This window comes from Athene noctua, chromosome 20 (assembly GCF_965140245.1).
Source record: "Athene noctua chromosome 20, bAthNoc1.hap1.1, whole genome shotgun sequence".
NCBI classification, from domain to species: Eukaryota; Metazoa; Chordata; class Aves; order Strigiformes; family Strigidae; genus Athene; species Athene noctua.
This window is the reverse complement of record NC_134056.1, coordinates 2,835,134-2,860,925: the sequence shown is the minus strand read 5'-3', so window position 1 is coordinate 2,860,925 and position 25,792 is coordinate 2,835,134. Positions and strand designations below refer to the sequence as shown.

The 25,792-nt window shown below is 50.3% G+C and overlaps 1 protein-coding gene across 3 annotated transcripts in view; it reads right to left on the bottom strand.

Moving 5' to 3' along the window:
* KCNT1 (potassium sodium-activated channel subfamily T member 1) overlaps window positions 1–25,164 on the bottom strand; it is a 71,337-nt gene extending 46,173 nt beyond the window's left edge. For all 3 annotated transcript variants that reach the window (XM_074923895.1, XM_074923897.1, XM_074923898.1), the window contains exon 1: window positions 25,070–25,164. In XM_074923895.1, coding sequence (XP_074779996.1) covers window positions 25,070–25,164 — 95 coding nt within the window. The remainder of the gene's footprint in view (window positions 1–25,069) is intronic.
* Window positions 25,165–25,792: the final 628 nt, after the last annotated feature.

Sequence of the window (25,792 nt, the reverse complement as noted above, 5' to 3'; positions counted from 1 at the left end):
CATGCCAATGTCACCCCACTGCATGGCAACGTCACCCCACTGCATGGCAACGTCACTCCATGACACGCCAACCGTCACCACAGTGCTCACCACTGTCGCACAGCGATGCTGCCCCACTCTACGCTTCAAATAACCCCCCTGACTGATCACCAGTGAGACATCATGACATGAAAAGCCAACACAAAGAATTAAACCCCACCACAGGATTGCTATAAAATTAACATGAGGTACAAAGACTCGACATACTGATCCCTGGGTCTTCCCAGAGGTTGGGAAAGGACAGCTCTGTGAGGTAAGGGCAGAAGCTGCCCTGAAATGGGAAATCTGGGACCCAAAGGACTTCAACTTTCAGAACGAAAAGACGTCGTTCTCCTCTGGCACCGGCTGCGTGCCCAAACCACACTGCACACTCCCACACCCCCACGAGGCTATTGGAGCACCCGGCACCACCGTCCGGCACCAAACTCTGGGGAGAAACGGCCAGTCCGCTCGCTGTTCTCCCTGCTAAGATCGGTACCTGACCAGGACTGACCCATGACACAAAGGCAGGCCCTGACTGCTCTGGGAAGACAAACCAAGTCCCTGTTTCCTGTTAACCAAACCCTTGTTTCCCTACTCAGAGCATTATTTCTTAATGGGATTTCACCGTAAAACATACTTTATTTCAGCATTTTGAAATGTAAAATGGATAAAAACCCACAGCCCATTTGCTGTTGTGCCAGCTCTCAGCATACACTTAATTTCTGCTTTTGCCTCAAAATGATTCATTAGCTCAATGCATTCGTTTTCTAACAGAGTCATTCCTCTCTGCTTCATGGCTTGCTTCAGCCTCATCTTCAACTTATTGCTCCATATCTGTTTACTTCAGGGAGTTGTTCTCAAGCCCCAGCCATAATTACTGCTGTCAGCCCTCCGGGTTGGACTGTGCCTGGTGAATCCTCCCGGACAACAGGAGTCCCTGTTTTTAGGGAGCTATTAGCAAATTCTGCATTGTAGCCTGTTCCTAATTCCAGAAGAACATTAATTTCGGGATTGAGATTAGATGTGAAACAGGGTTTATGCTTAAATTATAATCTCGGCAGTAGTGCCATCAAGCAGCATCACTGAACAGAAGAGGTATTAGGGAAAGACCTGGGGAATTTTCACAGAAAATGGAAACTCTCCCATCATACTTCTGCTGTAGGGTAGGTGACAAAATTAATATTGAGGAAACCCTTGAGAAACTCGGTTCCCACCTGAGGGATACTCTACATGAAGATGCCTTTTTTATTGAGCACTTAAACACAAACTACGACACAAAAACCAGAAGAGAGGGGAGCGATCTGACGCAGGGTCACGAGAAGCTGTGAACAAGGCTGCTGGTTTGAGTAGCCTTTTCCCTTCCAAGGGGCAAACGAGGTTGCCCGATGCTGAGGAGAACCTCTCCGAGGCTGGATAATCCCACAGAGCTACTCAGACTGCTCAGATCTGCGCCAGGCTGCTGAAGTGGTTCCTTCGCTGTAGTTCTGTCAGAAAAAATATTCCTCTCTCAGGCAACACAATGTGTTCCACACTTAACCAAAAGACCTACAGCCCCAGCAGCGTCTCTCCCCGCAAAGCCACGTCCCAGACAGTCACTGAGCAAAGTCGCGTCGGTAAGAGCAGTGTAAGGACAAGAAGTAAAGCAGGAACTCGGAGGAAAGGCAACGCAGAGCTGTCTGGGTCACCGAGCCACCAGCAATGCAGGAGAAGCAGCCTGGTCCTCTCAGCTGGGAGACGGGAAGGCAGGGCACTGATGAGAAAAAAGGGAAGATAAAAGCACTTGAGCGCTGGGCTGCTGGCGGAGTACGACCTGTCTGTCGAAGGGTGAAGGACTGCGCTGAACGGATAAAGCTGCTTTCCTGTAACTCAGAAAGTGAGGGCTGTTACTTAAGAAAAGACTAATTGCAGCTCCCTTGTGCTGGTGATGCCTGTTCACGGCTGCCATGTGCTTACCCCGAACTCAAATAATTCAACAGGCAAAATGCGCCGCTGAGTACATCCAGAACACTCGTTCTTGCTGGGAAACTGCACGCTCCTAGAAAGAGCCGTGGCTGTAAATGTAACCCGAAGGACAGCAGGGTGAGCCTGCTCTGCGGGGACGCGCTGTCTGTGCTCCCAGACACGGCATACGAGGGTAAACTACATCAAACACCTTGTTCGTACAGCGCGTTCTCCGAGGGAATCCAGGAGGGAAAATCAACAAAACACAACATCAAAGTCTGAAGAAGAGTTCCTCTAGGCCCAGAAATATTTGCCCAGCTAATTGAATGCCAACCACCTGACTAGAAGCCAGGAAATTGATGTTTAATTTTAGTTTGAGAGCCCATTACAAAGTGCTGATTTCTTATTTCAACGTCTGCATTATGCAGAGACCACTGCTGTGCTGGGGGCTGGAGAGATGGCTGGGAATTGCTGAGCAGCAGTTGCAGTGGTAATAATATTTCTGAAAATAATATTTCGAAAGAAGCAGATTTTTCATTAGTCTTAATTGAATCCACAACAACTGCACTGTTAAATGTTCTCCTTTCATCCAGGTAGCTTTCAGTCCCAACTGCCAAAAATCCTTTTATGCACTTATTCAACTTATTATATAAAGCATGATCTAGTCCATTATAACTAGTTGATGAACCAGCAAGGGGTTGGGGTTTTTTTTTTCATATTCTTCTGGCAAACAAACCTGTTATGTCGAGATACAACCCAAAAGTGTTAGTGTGCAAAGCCTTCTGTAAAAAAAGCCAGTTTAATATATTTTAAAATCTTGAAAAGTCACCCTGAAAGGCATCAGCTATGGAAAGACACTCCCAAAGCCACAAAAGGTAACTTGTGTAGGAGAGCATGTTTTGCTAGAAAAGTCCGTGCTCATGACCATGTCAGCATCTCATGAGAGGCTTTACCAGCCACGGCAGAGCTGCTGCTCTACGGGAGGGGCCGCGTCCATACAAATACAGCAATAATTTGAGGGACCCCGAGCTGAAAAGTCATTAAGGCTCATTATTATCTCTCTATGCACCCACTGGCGAGCTGCTCTAGGACAATCCCCTTCCCATCTGGGCTACCAGCCCCTCATCAGGCCGCCTGTGTTTGTGCTGCCTTTGCAGGGCAGCCCTGACCTCCCTTTATTTATACTCCAAGGAAAAGCAAGGTCCCACGCAATTTTATTACCACTGCAAACACTTCCTATATTTCAAAACCCCAACAACTGCAACAGCATGACATTAATGGCTTAATAAACTTTAGAGCCTTACTAACACTTTGACAAACGTTACAAACCTCTCCGGCCCAGCCATTTGCTTAAGTGTTTTTCAAGAAGCACACACACACCGGTTTTGCCCTTTTGTCACCAGGGAATGCCCTACATTGTCACCAGGCATTTTTGCAAAATCGCTTTTCAAAAGCTGCCAATGTTGTGAGGTTGCCAAGGCTCACCCACAGCCCTGCAAAAACAACTCCACGCCCCACTGCGAGGCTTCAGCAACCAAGCTGGCACTGAGCTGCATAAAGCAGCATTCTTTAGGCACCAACAGAAGCACCCCTCTTCAACAGAGCTGGCTGGAAATGTCAGTATTCTGAGGAAATGTAGATTTTTTTTTGTTCCTGTTTACTAATTGCTCTCTTTTACAATGGGAAGTTAAAATCATAGAAGACAGAGCTGCTTCTTCCTCACTAGAATATTGTTTCAGCTAAAGCAAGAAATTTGCCAAAAAGAAAAAATGTGAAAAAATAAAAAGTTGATGCTCCATTGTCCTTCTTTGAGTAGGACTAGGCCCTTCCTGTGGTCGGAGCACGGACACAGCCAGAGACACCCGAGGCCCCCAGGAGCCCCTCGCCTGCTCTCCTGAAGGGCACACTGTGCACCAGAGTGGCCCGAGTAACTCTTTTCCTAACAAGATGGGTCCTTCAGCCCATATTTTTGGCTATCGATCAGCAGGTGGAGTTGCAATAATGAAAGGGTTGAATCCAAAGAGTTTCAGTTCCTTTTACAGTCAAAAATACGATACTGATACATTGATTATTTCAGATTGCAGAGATAGCATATACAGGAGATGCTTGGGAATCCTCTCTGGACAGCAATGTTGTATGTATTTATTAATAAAAGTGCTTAGAAAATACTGTTTGTATTGATCCAGAGTAAATTTTAAAAGTTCTTTCCATATTCCTTCCATTAACCTGGAGGAGAAGGTCCTCTCTGGCACACGGCCACCGGGACGGGAGCAGGACCTCAGCCCTCCACTGCTACAGAGAGACAGTAGATCTTTCTTGGAGATGAGTTGTGCGATGAGAATCAGGGTTTAAAAGACACAGGTGATCAAATCCTTCCTGAAAGAACCGGGAGAAAAACAGGGATGGATGGGGACTCCTACCTGCTCTTCACAGAGACGTGCATCTGGGTGACCTGGGGCTTGCCAGAGGCTGCTCCCCACGAGCAGGTAGGGTCAGAGCTGCCCGAGCAGGGCTCCACGCCAGGGGAGGGCCAGGCAACTCCATAGCAACACTTTGCAATTCAGAACACATGCAAACGTGGCCTGCATTTAAGCTCTGTATCTGACGGAGCGCAGGTCCCGCCTTCCCCTCTCTTTGGTGCCTGCACGCAGAGACCCTCAGCAGCAGATTGCCGGCGATAACGGGAGGATTTCTCAGGACTTTGGTTTTCTTTGAGGTGAATCCATGTCTTGGCATCTCCACAAGCAGAACCAGCATGGGCTGTGAGCAGCAGGGCAGTGGCACAAGGAAGCATCTCAACGACTCTCCCACTTGCGTCCACGGTGCACAGGGGTATTATTATTCGCTGTGTGCGTTACCATCACACCAAGAGGTCCCAGCCAAAACAAGCCTCTGTTTGCCTGGGCTCAGCATAAGAACCTGGCCCTTTTCCCCTGCGAGCCTGCAGTCTGAAGAGGGCCAAGAGGCAAGAGGGGGTGTAGAGCAGGACAGAGGAAGAGTGGATAAAAGCCCAACCCTCAGTGACTTTGCAGGAGCTTGTGAGAGGTTCTGGCCTCTTTGAGCCCCCCCGGTTAAGAAACGATAATTATTTCAGTGCAATTTCTCCATGCGCTACGCAGAGCACACCGAGAGCCAGAGGACACTGAGGAGCTGGGAGAGGCCTCCCGAGCCACGGGGCTTCGAGCAGCTGGAGAGGCGAAGTGCAGAGGGAGCAATACACAGGGGGGTTAGGGCAACGGCAGCTCCCTGCAGCGCCTGCTCGCCAAGATCTAGGGCACCACTAAGTCAATCCTTGGGCCCTGTTTTGCATCTACTGTCTTGCGTCTCCTTTCCGTTCCCTCCGCACGCTGCCTTGGCAGGGTTAATGCCTTTGCACCGCAGGCACTGACGAGTTCCCTGAGAAGCCGTCAGAAGAATCTACACCACTGTGAGTTCTCCTTTGTATCTAAGACTCTTTCCTGACATTTGTCTTTAAAAAGCAACACCATTCATATGAGAAGTTGATTAATTATAACAAGTGGAATTATTCTCACAAATAAAATCCAGCTATTCCCCCCTCTGTGAACATGGGGGATAATGGTCCTTACCCTTTGCAGTAAAGCATTTCAGTTCCAGGGGTGAGAAGCTCTGTACCAAGAGCTAAGTGTTATTATTAAACTGTCATTAAAATCATTTCAGGAAAAGTTCAAAAACTGCAGGGATTTCTGTCATCACAGCGGCTGGCTGGGACAGCAATCGGGCTACGCGGTGGCGGCCAAAACCACAACGGCGCTGGAGACGTGTCTGCGTCCAGGAGTCTCTGCTGGAGCACGCTGTCTGCAATCAATCGCTGCAGCCACGTCCACCTCTGGGAGGGTGTCACCTCCGAGGATCACCCTGCTGCACCGCCCGGTGGGGCCACAGTGGGCCTGGGGGGGGCTCCATCCCCCAGCGCACTCCTGCAGGGTGCTCAGCACCACGGCAAACAAAAGAAACCCAAGAAGGGAGAGCCTGGAGCGGGGGAACACCAGTATTCACCACCAACACCGCGCAGCTGCGGAAATCTTTGGCCAGCCGGTGCCGCACCAGGCACTCCACGGCACCTGAAATATTTGCATGACACAGGCAGAAATAAACTGGCTGCGTTTTATTTCCTCGCTTCCCCTATTTAGTCTTGGCAGCTGAATCGGGCAACACAACTGAACAGCACCTGGCAGCAGCTCGCTGCCTCGCTCAGCCTCTCCTCTGCAGAGTTGGGGAGACTTCTCTAATAAAGAGGAGCACTGGGAAGAAGGAACATTTTAGAAAGCACAGAGGAGAGCATATTTAGCAGCAGCAGGAGCTGGAAACAGAAGGAAGCCTTTGAAGAGCTGAGCTGATGGAGAGAGATGGAAAAATTATGCAAAGTAAGAAAATCCATACAGAGCTCACAGGCAGGCTGCAAGCCCAGAGGGGGACGGTGTGTCTGATACTAGAAGAACCTTTGATTTCTCTCCTCTTCTCCAAGTTCTCTGCATTAACATTTCAAATGTTAACAATTTCAAAACGTTAGCGTTTAGAAAAGCAGAAAGCATCTCCCTTACAGACCCAGGACTTCAGGAACTGCCCAGTAACAGGCAGACGTGTCCCACAGCTGCCAGTGCGACGAGCAGCACCCATGTGAGCCCCGGCACCACGCTGCTGCGACTGCGGGGGTCTCAGCCAGTCCCCCCCGCAGCTACACCCTGTGGGCCTGTTTGCAAGTCCTTTCTTGGCTAGCCCAGAGGAGGGGGTTCCCTTCACCAAGTTCCCTTCACCAAGTAAGTCCCCAACTACCGGGAAAGCTGGCGAGAGTCATTATGTAACTGCGACGCAAGAGCCTCGCGCGCTGAATCCCAGAACTGTCATCGCAGCCTTTGCAAACCCATTTTTACCTCTCTAAGTGTGGCTCATCAGCAATGAACATGAAAGCTGCAAACCCAGTATGTTAACTGGGGACGGCTTAGCAGGGAGAAGAAGAAATAGAGCAGACCCGAGCAGATGCTGAACAAATATCCCTACAGAGCCACAATACTTCCGACAAGTTTCCTATTTCTGTGGTGCATTTTACATGCTTACAAGCAGAGCAATGAGACCCCGAAGCTTTACCATGACTCGTAATCTCTTCCCACTTCTTAACAGTGCTGATAGCATGTTAAAATGACGGAGGAAAAGGGAAGGTATCTGTATACCTGTCACAGTTGCTCAAGCCAGTGAGGAAATTAAAAGCCCTTGGGTAAAATCTAAATATATATCTGCAAGGGAAGCATGAAAAGTCTCCAGTCAGAGCAAAATAATCAGGCACGGCTGAGTCACTTTTCCAGGTGAGTACATAACGGGGTCACTATCTGCTTCCCAAGATTTAATGAGACCAGCGCCGGGGTCCTCAGCCAGGCAGAGCTGGCAGCCCGTGCTGGCAGGGACGGGCAGCGCTTCCCAGAGCATGAGTCAGCCCCGGCTCTGCGCAGGGACGCAGAGCAATGCGGCGAGCCGGGAGGAAGGCAGCGATGCTCAGAGGAGGTTGGAGGGCAGGACCCAAACCCAGCCAGGAGGAGCCGGGGGCTCCTGGGCTCCCCCGGGCGCAGGGCTCAGGGCTGGCAGAGCCCCTTTCCCCGGGACGCGCAGGCCGGGTGGCTGCCCTCCGCTGCCAGTAGCTGCAATTTGTTGCCTCCCAGCTGTAACGATCTTTGCACTATAAATGTTTATTGCTCCAAGCACTTACGCGGTGCTTTTCCCCTGTCAATCTGGAAACACCTTGTAAACACCCCTGGGTACCGCTGGCCGTACCCACAGGAGGAGCAGGACAGAGGTCCCCGCGCCCACGCTGTGGGTCGGAGGCAATAAACCCATGTCGTGTGGCGTAACGACTGTGGCAGTTCTCTAATTTCCCTCCAGCCTTTCCAAGGGACGGATTCCCACAGGTCCCCTCCAAGGCCAGGACCTTCCCCTTGCTGCCCTCCTTCTGCAGGTGGCTGAGCCATGACCTGGAGAAAGGAGAAGGATGCTCTGAGCACCCTCACCCAGCAGTGAAGGGCAGGACAGACGTCAGCAGCGTGTTCACCCCCAGCTCCTGACACACGCTCTCCAACAACGCTCCGCTCCGGGGAACCCCCTGCTCCCCAGGAACTCAGCCCGGCTTTCCCCGGGGGACGTGACAGACAGCAAGGGTTGAAAAGATGCCCTGTGCCTCCCCACGCAGCCTCTCGCGAGCCATTCCAGCCCAGCAGCAAAGCGCCTTCAGCAGGCGGCGACGCTCTGGATGGAGACACGCTCCGGGGTTGAATGAGGCGGGAGGCACAGGCGCCTGCTGCTGCAGAACACCTCGCAAAGCTCCCCAGCAGAGCGTGCCAGGAAGCAATTTCACAGACACTTCTTTTCAAAATGCCAAAGTGATTCCTACTTTGCAGTTTTAAAGGACTCTGAGCCTTTTTGGCGTGGCATTTTTGTGGCGACTCTGTTACTCAAGTATTAAAATCGATGAAATGATCCGTTAAACTGCAAAGCAGTGTTTACTTATTAGAAGTCTCTAAGAGTTTCTGCTTAAAATGCAGAAAATTTTAGCATCTAAAAGCCTTAAAACATTTTTTTTCTTGGATCTTTTGTTTTCTAAAAAGATGAATCTTCAAAGGAGAAACTTAGGCTTTGGGGCTCTCCGCTGGCTCTGCCAACTGTGTCTCACAGTAATAAAATTCTCTTCCCTCCCCAGGGTCGCTGGATCATGTTAGGTACCATTTGCCATACATTTCCCGTTTCTGTCACCATGTATTTTGTAATACATTACATAAGACAGAGAAAATGGCAAGTCCATATAAAGAGAAATTCACGATGTGCTGCAGAAATGAAGCATGAACTCCATGGAGTCTGTGACAGCCTCATCTTGGTGTGTGGGAAGGACTAGAACAAGGGGTTGTACCAGACCATTGATCTTCAAGTACGTTTCTTATTTTAACTTCAAAAAGAAAAATTTGCTTACCGATCAATAGCATGCTGTAGCTGAAAGTTTTGCCACGAGCTCGGAGCCCCTGCCAGCCAGGTGATGTGCAATGCCCCAGCCAAAGCTCGTGCTGCGCCCAGATGCCGTCGGGGATCTGACGAACAGGGTCTCTCTGCTTACACGTTCAGCCAAATCAAGGGTCAGCACCAAGGTATTGAAAGGAAGAGAAAGGTTTCTTGTGCAATGCTTGGGCCACCCGAACCGCCACCACGAACGGGCACCGTGTTCCCAAAAGCCCTAAACACAGCAGTTATGTGACAGCGAATGTCTTTTACAATGTTGGGTATCTACCTACTTCATGATCTCCGAAATAAATGAGTAAGATGGGCAGAGGACTGTGTTAAACACCGTGTCCCTGATGTACGAGGCTCCAGGGGCCTCTTCTGCACAAAAAAAAACCCTTGAAATTCTCCCCAAAGGAGGTGAGCGCTGCCAAGCACACCCGGTCAAGAGGAAAAGTTGAACTAAAGCCACAGAAAAGGATTTTAAGTCAGGTTATTATACACTGTTGGTCTTATCTGCTTGTCAGCTTCTGGTTCAACTCCCATGACCAAATCATCTGTTGGGAAGGGAATATCTGCTCCAGGAGTCAGTCTGACAGCAGATGCTATTTCACGGATGCCGGGTCTCAACTGCCTCATACATTTACAGTAAAAAGCACACTTCAAAAAAAAAAACGTCTTGGCCTCTTCTCATCCCTCATGTAAAGACACACACAAATAAAAAGGAATAGGCTCCGGTTTTTTTACACAGTATGTCCTTAAAGATTGAAGTGCAAACACCATCCTCTCCATTTATATTCATTCTGGCCAGGCAGAGGCTTTTAGGAAGAAAGATTGTTTAATAAACAGACATTTATAACAAGTGTCTGATCTCGCAGCCTCATCATCTGGAAAAGAGTCCATTAAACCAAGTGAGAAGCTCTCTGATCATTAAGGTTGTTTAATGGGATCAAGATTAAATTATATCATGATTGTGTTCATATCTGCACCAGCAGGTTCAGCTGTACTCCCTTCTCTCCCTAAGATCTAGTAGTGGGAAATAGGGCAGCTTAGAGGGGGAAAAAGGCCTTAAAAGGTGGGACGATTGTTCCGACTCTCAAAAAGTGCTCAAGAAATGCAGCCATTGGGCCCTAAAGTGGATCCCAGCGCTCTCCTGCACTCGGTAATACACCCCGGATCAGCAGCACCCGCTGTGTCTCTCGTGAACCATCTTCTCCCAAAACGGAATGGGGAAATCACACCAGCACATAAAAAAGCACCGACAATGCTGGAAAAGGGCACAGGACTCATCTAGACACGCGTTTCACTTCAGTCTTTCATAACTCCCTGCCACAGAGATCATCGTCCCTCCTTTGCCTCCTCCCTCCCGCTGAAGCCCGATCCGTGTTCCCCTCACCTGCTCCCTCTGAAGCAGGGCAGCCCCTCAGGAGCTCGGTGTCACACACGAGGAGGGCAGAGCCATTCCCAGGGGTGCGAATGCCAACTTCATTCAGCAGGGCAAAGCCGTGCCTGGCACAGTGCCATCTGCTTCCGCACGCTTGCACGCTGAATAAACTTTGCCCCTCGCCTCCAAAGCTGGATGCCTGCCTGGGGCAAAGCGCATCACCGGCTTCTCCTGGAAAAACCTGCACGTCACAGACAAAGCAGAAGATGTTTTCCCTCCTCTACATACCAGCACAGGGCTTCCTTCAGCAGCACAGCCTTGCTATGCAAACGATGGCTTTAATTTACTTAATTAACCTTTTGGGCTTAACCTGAACCTGCTGCACAGCCCTGCCAGCCAGGACACCTCCACAAGGCTGTACGAGGCATGACCCCAGGTGTTGGAGCACAAGCTTTGGGGTTTGATAGTTGGGCTTTGCTCTTTTTCATAGTTGTTTGGGTTTTTTTTTAACCTCACACCGTTGAGAAGGCATCCATCCTTTGTACATGTGCAATGAGTTTTGCCCATGTCTGTAAGAAGAAATATTTCTACTGCTGAACCCTTGAAGGCTGAACATTTCTTAGCCACAGAGCACTGCATCCAGCATTAAAAGGCATTTACAAGTTCTTAGCAAGAAAGAAATATCTCCCATTAGAGACCATAACAAGAGCTGACTAGAAATTGTTTTTCCTCTCTATTTTAGCACAATAGCTGCTGGCAATAAACCTCTCCATCAGCACTGGGCAGTCCTAAGTGCAGATACTGTGTGGGAAGAATCCAAACTAAGTGACAATATCGAGCTTTAAAAGCACTTTGGAGAAAGATGAAATGGAACAATGGTTGAATGTCAGCTCTGGGAGAGGCTGATGAGGTGTAATGGCTCTTCAAGTCACCGTCTCTTCACCATGGAACATTTTCAGTGACCTGACAGATCGCTAACTCCTGCAGCAGAGCCTTCCAGCTCATGGCACTCCCCATACGACAGCTCTGAGATGGCAGTTTGAGAGACCTCCACTCCAAAATGAGCCTATGAAGTCTTTCTCCACATGAGAAAACCTCATGGTGCCAATTTACCGAGTTGGAACTGATGCGGTGTGTACCGGTCTTGAGGAATTTCAGACAAGTGGGGATGAAAGGGTGTAGACAGAGGATGAACGTCCCCTTTCTCACTTGCATGCCGGCACGTGGGTGAGCACACTCATGCACGTATGTGTGTCTGAGCGCCTCAGGAAGGGAACGTCCCTGTGCCAGAGGGGTGGAGCTGCTCCGGATGACTAGAAAGACCAATCTCAAGTCATCTGAAGTGGGAACTGAAGTGTCAGAGGAGGCCTTCACTCTCAGCAGCGTGGGTGTAATTGCATCGAACTGTAATGAAGCAAATCCATCTTCGAAATCCAAGCTCAAGAAGAGTGACTAAACAGCTTCCTCGAATAAATGTCTTTTCAGAGACCAGCTGTAACTTCTTGCTGGGAAATACAGGCACCACCTAATACCCATTTCCTCTGTCCTTGAAGAAACACTGTGTGCATCATAAATACCAAACTAAATTAGCACACTAGCGTCCATGCCAATTATTTCAATTAACATCTCTGCTAATAACCAGTTACTACCCATTTTATTAAATTAGAAATTTTTCAAACAATACTCCCATACGGAGCTATTAGCCCAGTAACTATGTGCTTCACACGTTGACACGTGAACACTGGGCCAACGAGTTTCCTTCAGTCTCTGCAGCTCTCCCCACCCGCAGCCACACAGTCACACTCATAGTTGGTCTGAAAGGAAGAAGTTTTAGACTGTGTTTTAGCTTTGAAAAACTGTATTTAGCACCCATCTGCAGGAAACCTTTCTGTTTAAGCTTTATTCCTCACAGACATGCAGTGAGAAGGCCACTTTCAACCTAAGTAGCTCTCAGGGATTGATTAAGGCATTCAGAAATAATGCAGCGTGGCTCGGCCAGATGCTTATCTCCTAGCAGTAATAGTTACAAGGCCAACACAGCTGAACTGGCAGAAGAGTTGAGACAATCTCTAAGCCAAGAGCGTTTACTTCTCTGCCTGCAGCAGGGCACAAGCTGCCCGATCTCCCCAGTAAAACTCGAGGCATCACATTGGGACCAGCGATAAACAGCAACGCTGGCTGAGCCCCAGCTCCCCCGGCTCTGTCAAAACCCAAGTGACACGCGTTGCGAGGCCAAGGCTGGCTCAGCAGATGGAGGCATCCACGTCTCACCAGAGCTGCTCGTCTGGCATCAGCCCTGCCTGGCCCCTGCTCAGTGCAAGAGGGGGAAGGAGGCGAGATCCTCCCACAGCCCCCACAGAGCCGAGCTCCGGGCTCCCAAGCAGAGGCACGAGGAGCTCTGAGGTTGCTTCTTGCTAAAACCCAAAGGAGCAAAAAAAACCCCAAACCAACAAACACCCAGAGGAGAAGGCAGGAGCCGTGGCTCGGGGGTGAGCAGCGGCTGGCAGCCGTTGCCCAGGGGGGATGGTGATGTCCTGCCCGCCCGGTGCCGACGGCTCCTGCCTTCAGCCTCTGTGTGCACAGGAGCAGGATTCCCGCTGCTCCGAGGAGCTCTCGCTCCATGAGTCTCAGGGGTGGAAAAACACCCGCTTTTGGCAAAGGCCTGCCTTGCTCGTAAACATTTAGCTGGTGGATTTTTTGCTGCTTTCTGACAGGATAACACATTTCTCAGCGATGTCACTTCTGCCCACAGGATGGCAAGGTCTCAAGCTGACATTTGCTAAACATCTTCACCACCTGCTCCCCAGAAACATTCCTCTCTCCTAGACAGAGGAGACTTTTTTTTCTTGACAGCTCCTGCCATCGGGGAGCTAGCATGTACTCTGCCATCAAGCCACGGTGCTTGTGCTTCGTGCTTGGCACCCCAGCAATGGGTGCTGGATGCACAGGGGCACTGACCCACAGCCAAGGCTCACAGAGGGCTGGCCAGGCCAAAGCAGCAGCACGGCATTTGGAAAGTCCAGTTCCCAAATAAATCCACTTGTATCGACCTGAAGTCAGAAACCGATTGCAGCAAAGCTCAACGAAAACTAATAGTCACCACCTGTGTACCGGGAAAGGATATGAGACATGCTGAAAGGCTCGATGACTCTACCCACGGCCCAAAAACTAATTGCTCCCTGCCTAAAGGTAGCTGCTAAATTTGCAAAGCAACACTCGCGCTCCTGCGGGAGCCTGCGTGGGCTGCAGGAAGCGCGGCAGAGTCACTAATCCAAACACAGCCGCTGTAGTACCAGCGCTCGCTCTGCAGCTCCCGCCGCACTCCCCCACGGCTCCTTCCCGCGGACCCGCGGCCGTGCCGAGCCGCAGGGCTAGTGGATGGTGGCTCCGTGAGCCCCGTGGCTGCAGAGCGGGTCCGAGCAGCGCAGAGCCCCAACAACCCATGAAAGGCCCCACAGGAGCCCCAGCGGGGAGCACGGGTGCTTGCCACGCAGCAGAAACCACCACCCAGACTTAACAAAATTCAGCAGGTCTCAATCGCAGTAGATGTGGTGGGTTTCGCCTGACCTTAAAATGAAACTGTTTTTGAAAAATCCTGCTGTTGTACCTGATAAGAGAGGCCGACAAAGACACAGTATCCGTGTCTGCTCTCCAGGAGAGCGACAAGCCCCAGCCCGGAGAGAGGAACTTGTCACAGCCCTCTGCAAACCAGGACCAGCATGGGAAGAAGAGCCAGCAGCACACGAGGAAGGGGGGACAGATCCATGGTTAACTCCAAGAGTTTGAGGACCTGCAGACAGCAGGATGACAGCACCTTTCTCAGGACCCTCGCATGTCCCCAGGCAGGATCAAGCCGCATGGAAGATCTCAGCCTCCAGCCTCAGTTAAACTGCTGCAGGGACAGGAGACACAGACATCCCCTCTCCACACCCCCCCACGCCCCACCGACAGCGTATCCAGCATCTCACATACAAACACACCACACCAGCCAATGCAAAGCTACAACTAAAAGCTAGGAGACAGGTGACAGTGAAGAGTCCTGGAGAGAATAATAAAATCACAATTTTGCTTTGGGTTTGGGGAGTTTTAGACAGGAGACATGTTTGTGTTGTCCTCAAGAGGGCTCTACCACAGTATTATGAAAGAGCAGCAGCAAAAATCATCTGTGACAAAGAAAACGTTGACAACAGTAGACATGAAATCTGGCTCAGTAAACCGACCACGGCGGGGCTCGGAGCGCAGGTCGGAGGCTGGGCAGCCCCAGGCGGGTCAGGGGAACGATGCCACGCGGGAGAGAAAGCAGCTTGTGTCCGAGATGGACACCCCTGAGCAGCAGAGGGAGGTTTGCACCGGCCACAGCAAACACCTGCACTCCTCTCCATCAGTTCCTTGCGACAGCCAACTCCCCGTGTGGGACACAAAGCCCTCCCTGGGCAGTGGAGGGCTGCTCCACGGCTCTGCTCCCCGAGGGAAGGAGCCAGGGCTCAGCGCTGCTCCTCACACGGCAGCTGGGAGCAGCTCCAGCGCCGAGGGAGCTTTGGTTCCAGCCCAGCACACAGCGGCACGGCACAGCCAGCGCCTCGCGAGTGCCCAACCCTGCAGGCGGCGGCTGCACGCTGAGCAAAAGCGGGTTATTGCCCAACCAATGCGCTCAGGTACGAGACCGACCCTCACTCCAATGTTTAGCTGACATCAGGCAAAACCGTAACGCCTGAAAGCAGTCACCCGACAAAGGCAAAGGTGAATGAACCTCTCGGCTTTGCCGAGATAACGCCTCACTGGGCTGCTCCTCCTCTCACCACACTTCAGTCTTTCACCCTTGATGCAAATCACGTAGCTCACCCATTTAATTCATTGCCATTTCACTCTACGTTGCCCAGCTAACCCCACGAGCTAATGGGCTCGCTCAGCGTGTGTTATTATCCTCAGCCTTCAGCACAATTCCTCCTTCCTTCCTTCCATCCGTCCCTCCGGCTGCGCCCACGTCCTGGCCTGGCTCTGAACTCTCAAAGGCTGCGGCCATGGCTACTTGTACATCATGCTACGTGTATACACCCACACAACTGCTGAAAAAAAAAAAAAAAAAAAAGAAAAGAAAAAAGCAGGGAAAAACAATGATTGGAAAGAGTGTGAGCAGGATGCACCCTCTCCATTGCAAGAGGATCCTATTCAATGGGGAAAATATAGAAAAGCACGGGGGAAAACACGTATATAGGTACCCTCGCAGGCAGCAATACCATCTGACTGCAGAAAGTTTCATTCCCAAAATAGAGGGCTTGCTCCCGGCACATTGGAACCGACCACAAAGCGATTGCTTTGGAGAGGTCACGAGCCCGACGTGTTTCTCCTGTCCGTAGGCTTCTCTTCACTTCCATTCACAAGACGCTGCTGCTGTGTCCCGTTTGACTGTCAGCAAACAGCACAGCCCCAGGTCGTCTGTTGAAGAGAGATGACCAGAAGAGAAGCAGATGATCTATCTTTAGGAAAAAGACATAAGCAAGACCATGCAGTTGTGATCCCGGTGCAAATCCAAAGAGGCAAAGCTGACTCGAAGCTCCTGGAGTTCTTCCAGAAAGCTGTGGATGGTCCTTGCAGAGCACGCCTGTCCCCTGCACTGAATGTCTGATGTAGCTTTGAAACAGAAGATAACCCTTTAAAACGCTTACAAGCTAATATAACTGTCACAAAGCATTGCTTTACCCACCACTACAGGCTTCCTGCTTGGAGGGACAAGTTTTCCGAGCTTGACAGTTTTGGAAAACATGCCCTTTTTTTAAAGAAAAAAAAAATTTAATCTGCTAATAACGTGCTAACGTCTACAACCTATTTCTCCCACCAAGACTTAAGCCCTGGGTTTCAACCATGAACTCCATTATCAATTATTTATTGTCTAGAATAATTGAAGGGGTGATGCTGAAGTCTATCCAGGGGACCTGCAATCCTGGAACCCTCCTCCCAGCCCTCTGGCTATGCAGCAGAGATTTTAAGACCCCCACAATAAGGTTGCTGGGATAGGGCAGGAGAGCAGACTGCTCTTCCCCACAGACCTTCACCCCCAGGGACCTGCATTCTCCAGCAGGTTGGACTTTGATCGTCTCCCTGGAGTAAAAAGAGCCAGCTGTGAATTTGCTAAAACGGCAACTAAATGTTCCACAAAGAAAGGAAATAAGGTCATGACGGCAGATGAAATTCAACAGTATCGTTTTATACCAAATGTCACGTAGCAATGTAATCTGAACTCTGAACTCTCTGACAGGTAAGAAAGAATGGAGGATAAAACTAATTTTATTGCAGCGATGCAGCAAATAAATACACGGATAATAGAAGAAATTTCCAGATTGAGGGACTTGGCGGCTGGTGCTGCTTAGCCTCGCACTGCCCAGCAGCCTGCCCTGCCAACCCTCCGCTGGCAAGATATTTGTACAGTGCCTGTATGACCCATTCACCGAGCTGTCAGTCAGGAGGAATATGATGTATTTTCTTTGCAAATTAATACCTACATCTTAGCTACGGATCCAAGCAAGTGCCAGTGAGGCAGAGGCAAATGCAGCATGGCAAGGAAACCTGCACTAGCTGCAGGGCTTCAGCAGGCAACGTGTTCACATCTCTCTTGATAAGCAGAGCTGAAAATAGTAGACAGTAAAGCATTAATCCTCTCTTCTTAGTGAAACTTCTCAGAAACAGAGATGTTTTGATTCAAATTTCAGGCCTTTTATTCCTCTTTAAACCCCTCTGCTGCATAGTCTACCACAAAATGAAGTCTCTGAGATGCTATGCCCTACGGGAGAATGTATGAGGGGGATTTACGAACCCATTTATTTAAGCTCTGCCTGTGTTCTCTTCACCGTGAGCACACAGGGGTCTGTGAAAAAGCACCTCAAGCCCAAGCAGAGCCGGCGTTAGGACGGGGCAGGCAGCGATGGTGCGGCAGGGGTCGAGCCCCCATCTCCCCTGAGGCAGCGAGCGGGGGATGCCCGAGCCCCGACACTCCCCACATGGAGGCAGTCAGCGAACAGGTTGCGCAGAGGGAGAGGAATGAGCACCACCTTCAAAACGGCAAGAAATTATTTCCCTTGGGAACAAAGATGCAACTGTGACGAGACAAAGTGGTGGGAAAACATAGCAGAAAAATTTAATGCATTCTCTGCAATTACAGCTACAGCTGCCAAGCTGTTTCTCACACTGTCACTACAGCAGCAGTGACAGCTTCGGTCCCAGCCTGACCTTCCGCCCTCACCCGAGCCAGCGGCAACACTTCCATTGATTTCGGCAGACACAGGCGTTTGCTGTGATGACAAATATCACTGTTTCTTCACCAGATCTGTGGACAGTTTCACATTCATGATACTCCCCTGGTGCAAAAGGGACCCACGTCCCTTGTGCCAAGATCTTACATGTAACCAAGCTTCTCCCACCGGCTCGCGTGGGATTTCTGTTCTCTGCTCCGTACTGGCAGGTTTAAGCAGCTGTCTACCTGAGCACAGGAGCTCCAAGAAACCCCAGGCAGAAAGGTGCAGCAGCCCGTGCACAGCTAGAACAACCGGCGATGTCCACACCGGGCGTCAGTCTCACGCCAAGAAGACGTGGAAGGAGATTTGCCCTCGTTAACCACAGCAGGACCCAAGACTCCAACATTTTTCACACCACTCTGCACTCCATTTCTTCAGTTTCACCACAGGAAACTTTTCAATTAGGACTTTCCGCGTGTCCTGTACAACTGGTTGAGGGGAGTTAAAAATGTACATTTTACCAACACGTTTAATTTTCCTTCAGTAAGGCCAGTGTCGGCCACCAAGGTGCTTTCCTGACAGGGTGCCCACCTCGCCGAGCGCCTGGAGACCGTGCGCTCACGGCTGGGTTGGGAGGGCTGTTGCTCCTCCCCACGGCCCTGCCCTTCCCCTTTGCTCTGGCACACAACGTGAGCCAAAAAGAACAGATCCTCAACTGGTGCGGGTCTCTGCAGGGACACAGCCCTCCGCCACCCTTGCTCATGCTTTCCCCTTCACTTACTCTCAGGTAACTTCAAACACTACGTTTTCCCTTTCAAGCCCATCCGCCCAACAAACGGAAGAGAAACCAAAGTGAAAGTAAATAAACTGAAAAAAATGCAGCAGGGAGGGAGGGAAATTTGAGCCCATAGTGTTAAATTGCACTAAATAACTGAAAATCAATGCTGTTCTTCCTTTTCATCAGGGCACAGCTGTACGTACTGCAGCACTCCAGGGACACCTCCACTCATTCCATCAGACTGCTACGTGCGCTTTTTTTATTACTAGCAAGGGTCCGTTACTGACAGTAAAAGCAATATCCCTGAAAAGAGTAATGACCTTTTTCTTATAAAATAATAGACATAATTATAAGAGAAGCGCATTTTTCTCTTATTCTATTACTTTCATCACTTTCCTAATATTCCTGCTGATGTCCAGGGGTTTCTGCCTTGAGATGAATACTCAAAGGCACACCAATTGCTACAAGGAACTATCCATTTTAAAAACTCCAAACAGCACTTCAATTAAGACGCCACGTGAGTAATCATCACTGCAGCCTTTCAGAACAACTGGAAAGGCCAATCACAATTAAGAATGCTATCTAGCATTAACAGAAAAAAAGAAAAAAAAAAAAGTACGAACGCAACAAAACCCGAATTCTTTTTATAAAGCTTACAACATGCTCCTCACCCCGGTGTATCCCGTTTGGAGTCAGTCTGAGGAATCTAGGGGCAATATATGTTATTTTTCCTCTGTTAAGGGCAAGGACCTGCTACAGCCACACTTGCTGGAGAGGACCCGGCCACCCAGGACTGTGGAGCACAGGACTCTTGGTTACTCTTCTACAAATGGGACTGGCAGCAGATTCAAGCACGCCAATACTCTGTCCCAGGCGCTTTTTCCCTCCACTGCTATAAGCTCAGCTAGTCTAGACCTAAGGCACGGTGCTGGAGAAGAGCCAGGCCGGCTGACTGGTGGCCGGGGATCCCCTGCCCGCTCCTTCAGAGAGCAGGAATAAGCCCCAGAGAAGAAGGAGCACAATGTGTCCAGTCCGACCCCCAAAAGCTCAGGCACTCCTGACTGGCAGCTTCTCCGACAACTTAGATAGCACCTGGGGACCGAATTCAGTGTCGCCCACAGCCTTGGCTGGCACAGCAGAGCTGTAGGCACCTTCTTTGGAAAGAGCTACACCAGTACGTGTCACCTGCCTGTGCTGCCTGGCTCAGGAGCAGGAGCCCACGCAGAGCAGCAGGAGCTCCAACCAGGAGCAGGGTTACGGCCACGGGCTGTCTGAGCTTTCAGGTGCAGATGCTTGCTGGTGTACTGTCAGACAAAAACTTTCTGAAAAGGCATTGACTCAGGAAAACAGACTAATCTAATTAATAGATGTTTTTATTTTGCTTTGCCAGGTGGCAAAAGCAGAGGAGAAGCAATTCAATTCAAGAGGTCACACAGGCCCTCCTAAATTTCTGGTTTGGATCCCACCATCTTCACCAGCGTTATTTATTCCTTTTGGAGCTGGGCTCAGGCATCACAACTAAGAGTAAATCACCCCTTGAGAGATTCTGCAGACTGGGTCTTAACACTCTTATTGAGGGAAGGGGTATTAGCCAGTAAATACCTTCATCCTGCTTTCACAAGCAAGGGATCAAACTGCTGGGAGACGGAGCCTTCGCCAGGGGAGTTTTGTGGCACACAGGCATCAGAGCTGAATCTCCTAAATCCAGGTACAAAGCTTCCCAAGCGCAGATGGTACAGCCTGAGCAGACATTGCAGTCCAGAACCTAAAATATTGGCCATTACCTCACCATCACAGAAATAAATGTCTTTAACTTCTGGGTACAAACTGCAATCTTCAAACCAGCATCTGCATCTTCCAAATAAAATGAGAGAAATTGCTCATTAAATCAAATGGCAATGAAGTGGGGATTCAGCCACAGACATATTCAAGGAACCTGACAGAGGGATATAAAACTGCTCCGATCCATTAATGTAATGATGCATCCGATGAGGAAGTCACTTGGGGCAAGTTAGCATGAAAACTGCAAGGATGAGATCCTGCAAGCCTGATATTTCAGCCCTCCAGTTTGCTAATCTATGATTTAGTGCCACCACTCAGGGACAAATTCAAGAGACAAAGACCAGATGTCTTTTAACAAAGCAGTTTAAAAAAAAATCTATCTAACCTAGAAGTAGGAACTTAAAAGAATTCACCCCAATTATATATATTAAAAAAAAATCTCTTTTTCTTGGTTATACAACACACAAAAAATCTTTGACTTGAAACAGGAGATACAAAAATTTTTATAGAGATGTTGCTGAATTCTTCTGCACAAGCAGCTTTTCCAAACATCCTCATCCATCAAAACGATTCTTTGCTGATAATTAGCCTCAGAAAAATGCACTTAATCAAAGTGACATCCATTACTTCTTGCCACTGTAAATAGGACTGTGGCTTCTGACAACAATTTTCTGGAAAGTATTCAGACTATTTAAATTAGGCAGCAAATAAGCTCCTAATGGCACTTCTCTGAGATACAGTTTAATTTTATTTATGGGCTTTTTTTATACATGCCCCAACCCAGTTGTCAGCACCATCCAAGAAAAGAGAAAGCAGGAGATCAAAACCTGCCATAGTCAGGATGGCAAAGATCAAAGGGACGCCACAGCTTGTGGTATAAAACAATATTTATCAGTTCAGCAGACGTGCTTTCTCAGCTGCCTTTAACCAGCAAAGGCAGTATGACTTTAGAACAGAAGCCGTCCTTGCAGAGCCCAGCTCGCAGCACCCTGGGCCTTGCTCCCGCACGCGCAGGTACCACGGCACAGGATTCCAGGACCAGCAAAGTCCTGCGCCAGGCGTGGGCGAGGGCAGCAGGCACAAGCAGGATTCGTGCCCCCAGTTCTTCACCTTCTTTTTGTAACAGGCTCAGTATCTTAAACGCTGCCTTTGCTGTCATATTCCAGCGGCTCTGAATACTTTCATGACACCAAACCATCAGCGAGATAAGAAATGCAATACTGCCATAAGAGAGCAGAACTGATCTCCTTTTCTCCCAGTACTGGCATTGACAGAACCTTCCAAAAAGAGGGAAAAAAACTTCTAAACCAGACAGAACTTATGCCAGACAACTGAGGTAACTCCAGCATTCACAAAAAGAACATTCTCTCCCCAGAGCAGAAATTAGCTCCCAGTCCCCATTAGTCAGATTTATGCCCTGAGACAGCAGTTTGTATCCTCTGGAAGTCTGGGGCTGAGTGACAGTTAATCCTGTTTCTCTAACCTAAAGACCTGCCTTGCAAAAATGTCAAGCATGGTGTATAAATACAGTTGGGCTGCATTCAGACACAGCCAAGGCCAAAGTCCTCCAGATGCCTCATGGTAGTGAGTTCCAAAGATGAATAAGGAGATGCTGGAAGGAGCACTTTCGTTTGACAACTCTAGATTTGCTTGTCATTAGGTTTTTCTCTCTCTGTTGCACAAATCCAATTACCTCCCCCATTCCTCTTCCAACCAGTCTTTTCCTATTTGCTTCCTGGCTGATTTATTACCATCCTCCACACAACATTCAAGCTATTATTTTAATTCTCACGTCAATCAGTCTACCTGCCAAAGAGCAAGCCTTACTTAGGTTGACTGCCTTCACCTTTCTCATTCTCAGACGAAAAGTAAAATGGGAGCAGCCTATTTCACCTGTTCCACCTCATATTCACTGATTAGTTCTTTCAGTTCTGTGGGTTATCGACATGCTCTCTCCTCCTGTCATACCACAGCTCTCTAATTAACTACTTGTTCCAGCAAGCTCTCATCTCCTCAGCCTCCAGCATTACCTCATTCTCTCACCCCAGTCCAGCGTTGGTGTCTCCTCAGCATCCTCTGTGATGAGGATGCATTAATATATCTCTAATAAAAGTGGTTCTAATTCCCCAGAAGCAGCAAAACCTGGATTCCCCTACGGTCTCCCCATCCTTTCAGTCTTCTGCTGGCCCCAGAAACCTCCCCACTTTCAGCAGCACACTGTCATTCTAGGGGAATTTTGCAAAAGCAGATATTTGAGATGCTAATATTTTTAGCACTGGTTTTATTTAAAAAAAATGAGATATTTAGTGCTATGGATGTTTTCCTTCAGTGTTACATCTGTAAGTCCAATGAGCTCTATTTTACCATTCACACTTCCCCATACTGTTTACGAGGGGGAATTTTCCTCAGTGCATTCCTGTCAGTGCTGTAACAAAGCACTCCAAAGCACAGCTCTGAGCTGTTTCGCATTTATAAGCACAGCAAAGCCAAAAAGGCTTCCAGCTTTTCTTCTGCTAGCCTAAATCAGCTCCTTACTCAGTTGGTTTGGAACAGACTAATCTAGTTGTCAGAATTACTCCAGCGAGCTTGATTCATCTATAATGTCCCAGTATCGTTAACAACTTGGACTGAAACTGAGGCCTAACAGCAGCCTACGGCCGTGGCTCACCTCAGTTCCCAGTGAAGTCAAGAGCACTGCGTGTGAATAGCAAATGTGTGCTCATAGATTTGCGTTCCCAAACCCGCTGTGAAGTTTTCGGTATTTTCTAAGATGAAGGGGAAAGTCAAACAAAAGACAGCAGCACATAAAGCCAGTGAAACAAAGACATCTTGAGAAACAAGGCTAATGAATTTAACAAAACAATCCGGAGTATCTCCACACTAAAATAAAGATTCTGAATCAGAAACACTCAAATCTAGATTAAAATTAAGGTTAAGGGTGAAACGCAGAAAAAACACAATCTGCAATTGCCATCTTCTGTATTTCAGATCCATTCAAAGACTTTAATATGAAAACTATTCAAACTCTAAACCTCAAACTTATCCCAATGAGCCATATCATAACCATTCTGAAATTCAGACATTTTCTGCAGCAGGAATTTCCTATCAACCTCTCATCTTACGCCATAAAACCATATAAATGTTAAGTGCCCGTTAAGGAAATCTGGGCTTTAAAATCTCGAGGATCGCAGACTCATTTTTGAGATAGATCGGTTCTTACGCAGCTATAAAAGTTTGGAACACTTATTTAGAACATTTGTAAATCCCATATTCTCAGTCAAATTCACCTCTTTTTTTTTTTTTTTTTTTGGCATGATACTTGTACAGATAAAAAATTATGGAATGCGCAAAAGCCTTGATGCAGGTGTACCAAATCGACAGCAGCTAGCCAAAGGCCAACTCACCAGCAATTGAAGGAGTTTTTTTTCAACAAGGGTTACATCTCTCTCTGTTTACAACATGCAACTGATTGGTGGGAAAAGATGACAATCTTCTGGACTCCCAGTTAGCATTGCAGCTCTTTGATTTTTATGATGTGAAGAGAGTTGAAGGGAGGGTTGATCTTGTTCCTCTTCATTTAACTGCTCTGCTCGTGGAATTCACTTGCCACTCCTGGCATTCCTCCTTTCCTCACCCAACCTGGTAATAAATCCCTGCCAGCCAACCAGGAACCAGGCTTGGTGCTCAACTCAAGACCATTTCTCTAGACAACCCAAGAAAGGGAGAGTTCTGCCTCATCCACAGCAGGTCTTCAGAGTTACTCTGCTCCCATCAGTATCCCCTGCTGCAAAACCAGCCCTGGAGAACAGCCTGGAGGAGCCTTATCTCCTAAAGAAACGCATGCGCTCAGCCCAGGCTCTGCGTGTGGCTTAACAGGGAGTTTCAGCAGCCCCTCACCTTCCCGACTGGATCCCACGCATCTCCCAGGCTGCGGTCCCTTTTCCTCCTTGCCAAGCCCTGATGGGACTCCCGGGCATGGCATCTGCCCAGCACAGCCCCACACCCCAATGTCTGCTGGCCCAGTACACCCACAACTCCCAGTGCCCAGCAGCTCCATCAGCCCAGGAACACCCACGCGTTCCCGGTGCCTGCTGTCCCAGGCATACCCACACACAGCCCCGTGGCCTCCGAACCCAGCACACCCCACACATCCCAGTGCCCCTCGCCCAGGCGTGACCACTGGTTCCCAAAAACACATCCCAGTGCTTGGGGGCTTCAACATACTCCCACATCCCGATACCGTCTTGCCTGGGTATGAGTGCTGAGTGCCACAAACGCATCCCAGTGCCCACAGACTCCGACACACTCCCACGTCCCGATGCCCCCTTGCCCAGGTATGACCCCTGGTTGCCACAAACACATCCCAGTGCTCACAGAGCCCAACACACTCCCGCATCCCAACGCCCTCTCACCCGGGTATGACCACTAGTCCCTGCGAACGCATCCCAGTGCCCGCGGACTCCGACACACTCCCGCATCCCGATGCCCTCTAGCCCGGGCATGACCACTGGCTCCCGCAAACACGACCCAGTGCTCGCGGACTCCGACACCCACCCCCACCCCCCCCGCACCCCGTTGCGTTCCGTTGCCGTGCCCATCCCCACCCCCTCCCGCCGAGGCCGCCGCGACTGTACCCGGCCGCCAGCACCGCGGAGAGCTCCGCGCCCCGCGGGGATCAGCACCGCGGAGAGCTCCGCTCCGCCCCGCCCGGGATTCAGCACCGCGGAGAGCTCCGCGCCCCCCCCCCCCCCCGCCGCGCGTGGGTCCCCCCCGAGGGGGGGGGTCGGCGGGTCCCAGGCTCGTACCCCCAAGCCCCGCCATGTGCCCCCCTCCCCGGGCAATGCGGGTCCCCAGCTCTGCGCCTCCCTCCCTCCCTCCCCCCGTCCCGCTGTGGGGGTGTCCCCGTGACCCCCCCCCCGCCCCCCCCGCTGCGCCCCGAACCTGTCGTCGCTCTGGAAGGACTGGTCCCCCAGCAGCAGATCGCGGAAGCGGTACCGGGGGGGCAGGGGCAGCACCTCGGACTCCAGCTCCGTCATCTTCAGGGCGGCGATGTCCAGAATGACCCCGCTGCTCTTGCAGCTCCCGCCGCCGTCCCCGCAGCCGCCGGGCGACGAGAGCCTGCGGGAGAGAAAGGGGCAGAGGCAATGGGGGGGGGGGGGTGAAGGGGGGTGGAGGGCCCTGCCTTGCTTTGCCCTGCCTGCCCCCGCCCCGGCACCTCCTCCGGGGCCGGCCCCGCGCAACCCGCACCCCGGCACGCCCGCCCCGCGGCCCCCCGCCCCGGCTGCAATTACATTGCGGGGCAGGCGGCGGTGCCCCCCCTGCAGAGCGCTCCCCCCGGGGGCATGGGTGGCCAGGGGGGCTCGGCTGGCCTCAGGCGAGGGGCCGGTGGGGGGGGCGCAGCGCGGAGCCCGGTCCCCCGGAGCACCCCGCAGCCGGCTGCGCAGGGCAGAGCCGGGCACAGGACATTTGCTCCTCAGCAGGCAAACAACAGAGAGCAAGAGGAGCCAATGGAAAAGCTCAATCGCCAGGAGGAAATAAAACCGCTCGCAAGATAGATCTACGGCTGGCAACCGAACACAGATCCACCCCCGGGCTCCCCCCGCAAAGAAAAGTATGGCTGGGAGGCAGACGAGGCGATGGCTCCCCAACCCTGCTGGAGGCAGC